Raw genomic sequence first — 11575 nt, forward strand, 5'->3', positions numbered from 1 at the left:
TGTGTGCGGATGTGTTGTATTGGAGTGATGGGATGATGTGTGGATGTGTTGTTGTGGTGTGGTGTGTGGATTTGTGGAGGTGTGGTGGTGCGTCTGGAGGTGTGTGTGGTGTGTGTGGTGTTATGGTGTATGGATGTGCTGTTGTGGAATGGTGGGATGGTGTGTGGATGTGTTGTTATGGTGTGATGGGGTGTGTGGACGTGTGGAGGCGCAGTGTGGCATGTGGATGTGCTGTTGTGGAGTCGTAGGGTGATGTATGTGGTGGTTTCGTGTGTGGATGTGCTGTTGTGGAGTGAGAGACGGTGTGTGGATTGTCGTTGTGGTGTGGTGGGGTGTGTGAAGGTGTGGAGGTGTGGTGGTGTGTGTGGTGGTGTGGTGTGTGGTGTGTGGTGTGTGGTGTGTGGTGTGTGGTGTGTGGTTGTGTTGTTGTGGAGTGGTGGGGTGATGATTGGATGTGTTGTTGTGGTGTGATGGGGTGTATGAGGTGTGGAGGTGTGGTCGTGTGTGTGGAGGCGTGGTGTGTGGGTGTGTTGTTGTGGTGTGGTGGGGTGTGTGGATGTGTGGTGCTATGTGTGGCGGTGTAGTGTGTGGATGTGTTATATTGTTACATTCTTATTTATGTTAATTTGTCTTTTTATCATAGTAATACAATTGTTAAGACCAAAGAGGTTGGTTCACCTGCAATGTGGGACAAAGAAAAAAAAATATCTTTTAACATTGACCTCAAAGAGTTTGATCTGGGAAATAGGCTTACAACATATTTCAACAAGGAATGGTGGCAAAACATTATCAGAAAATTCAAGGGAAGTACAGGTAGAGAGTATGATGGGATGCAATTATAAAATAAATGAGATCAGCTCAAGAAGGATTGAAACATTTGGAAAGAATTGAAGCAAGAATCAACGAGCTTGGGGTGAGATCCGATGAAGCGAATGATTAATGCTTCCGGTGAGTGGTGGGTAGAAAAACTTGTGAAAAGCATTTTTAAAATGCCCATAATTTCATTAATTTTATTTTTGTTTTTAAATTGAAGTAGATGTTATATGAATTTGGAGGTGGTGTTTGCTGTAAAAAAAATTAAATTATGTGGAGTTGATCCTTAGTTAGAGGAGAAGTTGGATCGTATGTTTGGCGGTGTCGTGGTAATGAGTAACAATGCATGTGCCCCCAGTGAGTAGGGTTTTGTGGCACCTCCGAAAACTTTGGAGCTAACCGTTCGAGTGATTCCGCCAAAGGCCCAAGCCTGGACCTCCATGAACTCAAGTCTACTAGTCATTCTAAGCATCTGCGGGTTGAGAATAAAAAGAAAATGAGAGATGCCTTGCTTAGAAGCTAGATATCACAACTGGTAGCTTCATGCAATAATGAACCCAACACATCTAAAGCAGCTTCCATCGACTAGGTTCTGTAAATTCTGAATGCAACTACATAAATTTATGAGGACTTGTCGTTGTACTTATTTGCGATAAAGTTACTGAAGCTTTGACTCGGAGAGATTATTCTGTCAAGATGCCCAATGGTCGTAGGTTGGCGTACCTATGATATTTTTTTTGGGTCGCAGGAACATTTGAGAAACTTTTTTTATTTACAATTCATGAGACATTTATATTTGTTTGTTGTTTTTCATTTTACTTTGGATATTTCAACCGCTTGGGACAATGCTTATTCATTGATGCTTATATGTTTATTGTGTTATTTGTAACCTTATAAGATTGTAGTTAATTCATTGAAGCTTCTGTGTGAGCTAGTACGATACTGATCTACATGGATGCAACTAGAGAAAGGTGCAGAACGAGAGTTTCTTCTTCCATATACTTGATGTACGAATATTATAACTCGTATATAAAGCTCTCACCTTACATTAAATCCTCATATGCTAGGGACAAATGGGTTGGGGAGTTGCATGTGGGTCACCCAATGAGGTTTAACAATATGTTTTGCATTACACAGGAATTATCCAATGATCTGTTGAAGGAACTACATAGAAATTATGGATTTCATGGCTCTTTTCAGATGACTTAGTGAGAGGTGTTAGCGATAACCCTCTACATTTTATCGCAGAATGAATCAATAAGAGGAGCAATTGAGGGATTTCAAAACTCCTATGAAACAATTTACAGATACTTCTTAGTGGGGTTGAATGCACTTGTAAGTTTTTATTCACAAGTTATAAAACCAACAGATGCTACGTTCGATTGAACCCCCACAGAGATTTCACATGATGCATGGTACATGTCGTTCTTTAAGGTAATTTCTCAAATTTATTACATTCAATTTTAAAAAAATAACGTTATTACATAACCCATCATTATCTTTCCAGAATTGTATTAGAGCAATTGATGGAACACATGTTGATTCTTTCCAGAATTGTATTAGAGCAATTGATGGAATACATGTTGATGCATGTGTTCCAAATAATGAGAAGATCACATTATCGATCGTTGTGGGTCCCTAAAGCAGAATGTCATTGTCATATGCAACTTTAACATGCACTTCACTTTTATCATGACCGGTTGAGAAAGCAATGCACATGACAATAGAATTTTGAAAGCTGCAACACATAATAACAAATAAAACTTCCCACATCCACCCACATGTATGTTTGAGACTGAGCTACTCTCCTAATTCACTTTTCCCTCAATATTAATCATGGAATACACATCGGGTAAATACTATTTAGTTCATGTTGGATATCCAGTGAGGGTATCTCAAGCTCTATCCTGCATGAGATATCACATACCTGGCTTTGAGCGAGCCAACAATGTAACATGAGACAAGAAAGAAATCTTCAAGAAAAAAACATTTCTCTTTAAGCGGCGTCATTGAGAGAACTTTTGGTATTTGGAAGAAGAACTATTTTATACTTTGATATGTCATCTTACTCGTTTTTGAAACAGGTATAGATTATGATTGTCATGATGACTCTCTACAATTATATTTGGTGACATTCTTCCCGCAATGACATCAACTTCCGTAGGGCAGATGAAGATCATGAGCATGTACTTGTTGAGCATTTGAGTTTCGTCTTTGTCATTCTTTGTTACAGCTTAAGAATGCTGCTTCTATCACCTGTACTAAAGGTAGGGAAGGTGTAAGCAAGATGACAGAGTTGAGAGAATAAATTACAAATGTGATAGCAGGAGGGTGATTAGAGTATCCATTATATTATTATTTGTTTTTTATTCAATAATATTTGTGTTTATTCAGTTCATTTTTATTTCATTTCTTTCTTTATTTAATATTGGTTGTTTATATTTTTTACTCTATTTGTAAGTGTTTTTTTTTTCCATTTGCATTTCTTTTTTGGTTTTCTTTTGCTGGGCGTAAAAGGTCCATGATGAGACGTTTGACATTATGGGTTCTTCTGAATGGCCTATTAGTCATTGTTGATAGGTGTCACATGTGAAATCCCAATGAAGACAACCAAGTTCCTCTCTTCTCTTTGGTGATGTTGTTTTTGAGGTTCTCTATATAGTCTTTTTTTGTGATATGCATATGAGACACACACAAATTTGGTATTACATGTGTTAAAGACAACCAAGAACATTTTTTTATAAGGTATGTTGTCTTCTTATAGTGACAAATTTGTTGGTTGGTATATTAAGTTCTTTGCGATCTCACACCTACAAAAAACTGTAATTAATTACTTATGTTATCAATATCTACTTGTGTTATGGTTAATGAATTGTCTTTTAAAGCATTAGGGAAAGATGAGTTCTAGGATTTCTGGTACCTCCCGAAGAGTGTTGTGCCACTATAGAGTTCAGAGTTCCTTGCTGATGTCACGCCAGTCACATAGCTACGAGTGATAGTTTTACAGGTGCTGTGCCACTCTAGAGTTCAGAGTTCCTTGCTGATGTCACGTCAGTCACATAGCTACGAGTGATAGTTTTACAGGTGCCTGTAGAGAATCACAGAGAAATGTGACTTCTTCTGGTGGGCAGATAGGCTAGAAGATTCCACTGTCGAGAGTATTCGTGCATGGAGAGAATCCTTGGAATACGGCCTAGCTCATGACATACGCCGCCTGCATTTTAAAAATAATATTATCATACCATTAAATGTTATTTTAATAATCTTTTTTTTTATTTTAGTAATCATGATATTCATTGTTAAGTGATATGTATATTTTATTCTTATACTATTATGAAATAGATTTTTGCTTCTAAAGTTAAATAAATTGTTATGGAAGTTCTGTTGTAAATAACATTACTGTACAAGGGCAGAATTGTCATTTGTCCAGAAATAACTGTAGCACAACTGTTTTCAAACTGCATAAAACAAACAGCCAGCCAGTTTATCCGCAACAATTTCATGTGACAGCTGCTACGCAACAGCTTATTGATAAGCTGCAACTGCCCCAAACAAACACTTAGTAAATCCCATAAATTTGAATTTATCAAATCTAAAAAGAATATCTGATTCAATTAAGATTAAATCTAGTTAAGTTCATTTGATATGTTAGGCATAAATCTATTTGTAATACTTTTTTTCTCAAACTAAAACGGTTAAATCTAACTAATAAATGAATTTAATAAATTCATATTTAATAAAAAGAATAAGTAAAAATTCGATTTAACTTAATAGCAAATTTATCTAAATAAGTTAAATCCATAAATATAATTAAGTAAAGATGAATGAACATCTGCTCCCCATCTACCCCTTCGGCTCTCTCTCTGTGGCCGAAACCCTCGCCTCCAGCACTTCCCCTCTACGGGTCCCTTCCCTCTCTCTAGTCTCTAAGCGAAACCCTTGTCTATGTCCCTCTCCCGGTTTCGCCCAAAATCATCGCCTTCGTGAACGAACCCTCGCGATAGATTCCTGATTAGAGCTATCTGGGAAGGCAACGACGGGATCGCGGCGTACAGAATCCACTGAAACTTTCATCGTACTCATCCTTAAGCTCCACTCCGACCAGAAGCCATTGAGGAAGGTAAGCTTGTTCGCGCCACTCTTGCTCTTCGCTCTTCCCGGATTTACCAAATCCGCCGAACTGCAGAACAGCATGATTTAGTAAATCCGGGATTTACGGTCGAAATCCGTGAAATCCGGATTTAGCATTCTGATCATCGCCTAAGTAAAGATACAACTTAATCTTGAGGAACCTCATATAAGCAAGAGAAAAAGACATGGAATCTTTAAAACATCATATTCATAATCAATTTTATACCTCAAATTACAAAATCACTGTAGAAACTTAATCAATCACCACACTTCACATCCCAACTATTTGGCTTCATGAATCTTCATTTTCTATCATTCATATTGAGTGTTGCAAGACATACTCAATCTATTATATATGTCACCTTTTGTCTAACCTTATTCCTTCCTAATCCTTCAACATCTACCTATTTTATTTTTTCAAACAAGTTACTTTATAAAGCTTGAGCAAGGTTCGATTAAGGCTTATTACGGATCGTTTATTTTTTCAGATGAGCTGCTTTTTAAAAAGCTCAATAATCCCTATATGAACTGAGCTTAGCCGAGCTCAATGAGCTTGAACACCTTCCTAAAAGCTTGAAACGATCTTAAGTTACTCTAGAACAAATTTTTAATAAATGAGCTCGAGCTCAAGCAAATAGCTGCTAGGCTCGGCTTACTTTGTTTGCAACCCTACTCATGCTGCAGAGTTTTGCGAACTGGTGCTATCAAAAACAGGCAACAACTTTAATGTATGAACTTATTGTACTATGTTTTCTTTTGAAGTAATTTGCTTTAGCTATGAGTTTATCCTGTGATTATTATGTGCTGTCTCAGATATTCATTTTTTTTTTATTTCATTCATACTAATGTTTCTGACCAAACATGGGCATTAGTGTAGCACATTTTATCAACTGATCACATAATTAATAGGATTATGTCCGTGCATTTGCTAATGGTTAGATAGAATAAGCCTATGAAGCTCTAGAAGTCTATGCATGATTTCAAGAACACCATGCAATGCATCTTCATAGCTCATCTGAGTCTGAACAGAGGTCACAAGTGAATCAGCAAATAGCTACGAGGTGCCTGAAATAGAGGAAGAAAAGAAAGAAAAAAGGGAACTAGTAATTTTTTCTCCAATGGTGACCTCAATGTTTATTTTTGCATTTTTGCCATGTGAATTGTTATGAGAACTTTGTCTGTGCAGATTATAGGATGCGATGGGTATAATTGTTGCAGTCATTTTATATGTGAACACGATGTGAGAGCAAAATATTGGAGGGACAGGGATTATCTTTGCAGTCCATCAAGTACCCATCCTTGAATTCCTTCCATTTACCTAATATTCAAATTGTATAAATGTTATATAATCTTGTCGTCAACTTCATTGTAAATCTTACCTGAGAAGTATTTAATGATATTTTCAATCGAATATCTAATCAGATGAAAGATCAAATTTGGAAGCTGCCATGCTTACTAGTGGCTAGAAACCATGCCAAAAGTCTTAAACAGTTGGAGGGCAAGCCGACAACAACAACAAGCCTTTATCTCCCTAAGTGGGATCGGCTACACAAATCCTTTTTCTCCTTTGTGTTTAATTAACTGTCATATTTTCATTTAATTCTAATAAATTAAGTTCATTTTTTATACATTATGCCCTAGTCTTTTTAGATCTACTTCTATCTTTCTTAACATAAGTCAAATTTAGGACATGTACTCTCCTAATTGGGTCATTAGATGGTCAACGTTTAATGCGTCCAAATCACTTAGGGAGACTCTTTATCATTTTGTTTGCCACGGGAGCTGCTCCAACCCTTTCACAGATATATTTGTTTTGCACATCGTCTCTAAGCGTAAAGCTACTCATCCACCTGAGCATTCTCTTCCCAGCTGCACTTAACTTAATATGCTTCTCTTTTACAGGCGAACATTCTGCGCCATAAAACATTGCAGGTCTCACAACCATTTTATAAAATTCCTTTAAGTCTAAGTGGTACTTTTCTATCACTCAATAGACTCGATGTATTCTTCCACTTCAACCATCCAACTCGAATTCTACTAATAACATCCCCATCCATATTACCATCACTTTGAACAATAGGCTTGAGATATCTATAATGTTCACTACTTTTAATGACTTGATTACCCATTATTACAACACCGTCACTGGATCTACTACTACTAATCTTATATTTCATGTATTTAGTCTTAGATCTACTCAAACGAAAGTCTTTAGATTCTAAAATTGACATCCATAATTTAAGTTTTTTTTCTGAAATCTCTCTCTAGTCTTATCCACAGAAGGGATATTATCAACGAAAAGCAAATTCTAAGGTACATCTATCTGTAATTGTCCAGTAAGAACATCCATAACTAAAGCAAAATGATATGATCTTAAACCTGATCCTTGATGTAATTTGACTGAAATATGAAAATATTTGATCAATCCTCCTTGTGTTTGAACATAAATAATAACTCTAGTATACATATCTTTTAAAGACTTGAATATTAGTAATATCAGCACCTTTCTTTTATAGAAATCTCCAAAATACTTCTTTTGGAGGGCAAGAGACGATCTAAAGTATTGAGATTTCACTGGATTTTTTTAGTTGAAATATCCTGCATGGCATCTGAACTTCGAAGGAAGCAAGTCGAACCCACACAGTCATGTCACTGTGGCGGCAAGGCATCTCAGTTGATCTGATATGATTGAACCAAAGCATCAGCAGTCAGCATAGGATTTGATAAACGTCTCAACTTTTCTATATTCAATGGTGACTAAACTAAATGTAGTCAAATGTAAATAAATTAATGAAATAGTGAGGAATTGCATTTGTTCAACAAAGGGAAAGAAAAAAAAGTAAACCTTTTAAGTCAATACATATTAAAGCATGGCATTTGTTCAACAAAGGTAAAAAAATATGGTAGTGGTGTCTGACTACCACGTAAGCTAAATATATGGTCATACATAGCATCTGTTTACCAAAGATAATATGATGTAGTATACTATCAATATAGGCCAAAAATAAAAGTAAATGTACAAACAAAGTGCTGTGCATTAATGCTTTGCTGGCATAGTCCTAAAGAAGATTCATCATTCAGTAGGAAAGTTTAGCAATAGCTACATTCTCTCTCATTGTCGGGCACTATTTTTGACGCATCATATAAATTTACAATCATTGCATTCATTATTGGAAAAAATATATTCTATAAAATTTGAATGCTAATCTCTATAAATAGAATAAGGAATACAATTTGAACTCTTTTAATAATCATCGTAAAAGTTGCAAAACGAAAGAACATAAAGTGATAGGCATCCATGAACAACTTGTACTATAACTATGATCTTGAATTTGAAAACTGGAGCTACGAAATAATAGAACTAAACAATTAGGCATCCAACAGGGATAAGATAGATAGTTGGGATCATATGCAATGGAGCAAATCATGAGTGCTGTAAGCCCATTGGCCTACAGCCAAAAAAAAAAAAAATTAATTAATAGACAAAATTGAACTTAAAATTGAAAGAATCAGATGAATGAATCAATTTGTTGTACAGACGAGTCTAAATGCTATCAAAACTCGCCTTTGGAGTGAATTGCTAGGCTGTGATATTTGCTCGCTGTGCAAAACATTTAGTTGATAAAAGTGAAGCAAAAAGGAAACTTTGCACCTTAGATTGCATGTTGGCATTTGCGAACGCTAGACAAGCGCATTCATAATTTGTGGTGAAAGTGCACTTCAGTGATCATCAAGTGCACTGACAGTTGATTTGCAAGAAACCGTGCTCATTAGCACAATAAGAATGTCTTCATCATAGATGTCAAATGTATTCTTTTTATTTGGTGGGTATTGAGTAAGGCCAAATATGTCTTTAATTTATATTTTATTGATCAAGTTGAACCACCAAAGACTATCATATCCTTTACAAGATAGATTTATTCCTAATAACTTATGTTATATTTTACCTTAGCAGGTCGGGCCTGAGGAGAACTTTACTACTACTTTAAGATGGAGCCACGTTAGGAGATATTGTTAATATGAATAGAGTTCATAATTATTGGGCATTATGCCCGATGCTTGCAGAAGTCTATGGAGGAACTTTCTTCTTAAAAATATTTTGACCAATAATATTTGTATGTTGATCAAGTATAATAACAAGGACCATTAGCAAATGGCACTTAGACAATACTTGGCTTGCTTATTAAGAGAGTTTCAGCAGCATTTAGTGGAGGTAGAAGCATTTGAATCATGTCCAATTGACCCAGTTTTAGCTAGCATCCATGTAGTTTTGAGGATACATTAGCCTTAGCAAAATCATCTTCATCCCTTGATTCCTTGCTTAAAACTTGTGGCTGCCAGCTCTGGTAAGAACAAATTTAAGGTTGGATACTTCTCTCTCCCTTATTAGAGATCACAGTCATCTCTTTGTGAATAAAATTTCTTTCAAATCAGGCTAACATTTACCTTTATATTTTTGAAATGTTATTATGTCCACCATAGATTGTGGATACCAGAGAGTGGACACTTAGATTTATTTGTGATAATTTATAAATTTTGATACAAGAGGCATAAGCTTGATAAATACACTTAAAAATTTGTTGGAGCTAATTTTTTAAAGTTGGGATGATTGATGTGAAACATCCATCTTCACCCATTTTGCATTCATTGAATTACTTCCATTTAATTCCATCCAACTTGTTCCCTTTATTCGGTATCCTTAACCTACTTTATGTCTTGCTTTACTCTAATCTTTGGTCTCCTTTAGTTCTCAGCTTTCTCGACTTCCTTCAGTTAAGTTTGGTAGTTCGAATTCTTTATCTCCTCTGGCCTTATCGCCCATATGTTCCTTATCGCCCTTGGTTCATTTATATGTTTGTCGATTGCAACTTCTGGTAAAATGCTCTTGATTTTAATGCTTTTAAATTTTATGCAAAACTTTTTAACAGGAGGATCTGATATTATCGTATTTTTGAATTTTATGTAATTTCTGTTTTTTTTATCTGAAGAAATTAATAGTTAGTTAAATTAAGAATTTATTAGATATGAATACATGTGCAAATTCTTACTTGATTACATAAACATATAGACATGTACAATCATCGCGATTTAATTGCAATTTTTTCAATCCAATTTCGGGCTACCTCATTCAAATCGAAGCTCAGCTCTATTCAAGTTTAATTCAAGCTGGGCTTGGCTCCTTCTACATGATCTGAGCCCAAAATTGATTCAATTTTGAAGTGCTCGGTTGCAGAGCAAAATTTGTCCTTCAAAATTCAGAAGTATAATGCTGATTTCATATAAAAATTATGAGAAGAGTGGAAAGCTAATTTTAGGAGCTTCAAGTAAAGAATGAATTTAATCTGCAGAGTTCTTTAAGTCTTTTTTTTTTTTTTTTATGGTAGAAAAAGGCAAATAACCCTTGAAAATCTCAGAAAAAAGTACCCTTAATAATTTAAATTTAAGACTTATGAGGTGCAATATTCCATCTTCGTCAAACTTGTAAAGTTAACAAGTTAATCTTTTTTATGGTTGATTTGAGGAAATACCCAGAGCACTTTATTCGTAATCACTATTTGTCTGGTGAGGTTTAATAGGGGCTTTCCCTATCTTCTGGGTATTCATAAAATTTAACCGTTGCTTTGCTGCTAGTAGAAAACTCTAGTTACTCATAGATAAGTTGATTTTTTAGTTGTGCTCAAATGAGCATGGGCGCTGTCAGTACTGTGTGCTGTTTAAAAAATAGGAGAGAATCAGCTTATGTGCAAGCTAAACCAAACGGCCGAAAATTTGATATACGACGTGATCGAACTTTGATCCAATTGGTATTATTAACTTGTCATCACACAAAAGTTTAACGAAGCGATGATGTACGAGGATGGCTTTGAGTGGTTCAACAAAAGCAAAACCATTGTCTCTATTAAAGCTGTTGTAAGACCTTTCCCTATCTTCTGGGTATTCATAAAATTTAACAGTTGCCTTGCTGCTAGTAGAAAACTCAAGCTACTCATAGATAAGTTGATTTTCTAGTTGTGCTCAAATGACCATGGGCGCTGTCAGTACTGTGTGCTGTTTGAAAAATAGGAGAGAATCAGCTTATGTGCTAGCTAAACCAAACGGCCGAAAATTTGATATACGACGTGATCGAACTTTGATCCAATTGGTATTATTAACTTGTCATCACACAAAAGTTTAACGAAGCACCAACTTCGATCCAATTGGTATTATTAACTTGTCATTGCACAAAGTTTAACAAAGCGATGATGTACGAGGATGGCTTGGAGTGGTTCAACAAAAACAAAACCATTGTCTCTATTAAAGCTGTTGTAAGACCACGTTGGTTGATATCTTGTTATTTCGAGTCCTTTTTCCATATCTGATGCAATTATGTTTTCAGCGCCTGGAAGATGGCAAGTAAAGCCAGCGGTGAAAACAGGGAACCAATGAATGAGCAAGCCATTGCCAGTATATATGCTACAATGCGCTCGGAGATAAACCAGCTATACTCAAAGATCACTGAATTGGAGATGGAGGTCGGCGAACACTCCCTCGTAATCGGAGCAATACAGCCACTTGATCCCTCCAGGGGTTGCTTCCGCATGATCGGCGGGGGGCTTGTTGAAAGGACCGTGAAGGAGGGTTTATCTGCGGT

The 11575-nt window shown here is 35.9% G+C and overlaps 1 protein-coding gene across 1 annotated transcript; it reads left to right on the forward strand.

The window, feature by feature from the left end:
• Nucleotides 1–4647: 4647 nt before the first annotated feature.
• LOC110035708 (probable prefoldin subunit 2) lies at nt 4648–11573 on the forward strand (the record flags this gene model as incomplete). Its single annotated transcript, XM_020739980.1, has 2 exons — nt 4648–4933; nt 11321–11573. A coding segment is annotated over exon 2 (243 nt), but the record flags the coding sequence as incomplete, so codon positions are not given.
• Nucleotides 11574–11575: the final 2 nt, after the last annotated feature.

The sequence above is a fragment of the Phalaenopsis equestris genome, unplaced genomic scaffold (assembly GCF_001263595.1).
Source record: "Phalaenopsis equestris unplaced genomic scaffold, ASM126359v1 Scaffold199268, whole genome shotgun sequence".
Lineage (NCBI taxonomy): Eukaryota > Viridiplantae > Streptophyta > Magnoliopsida > Asparagales > Orchidaceae > Phalaenopsis > Phalaenopsis equestris.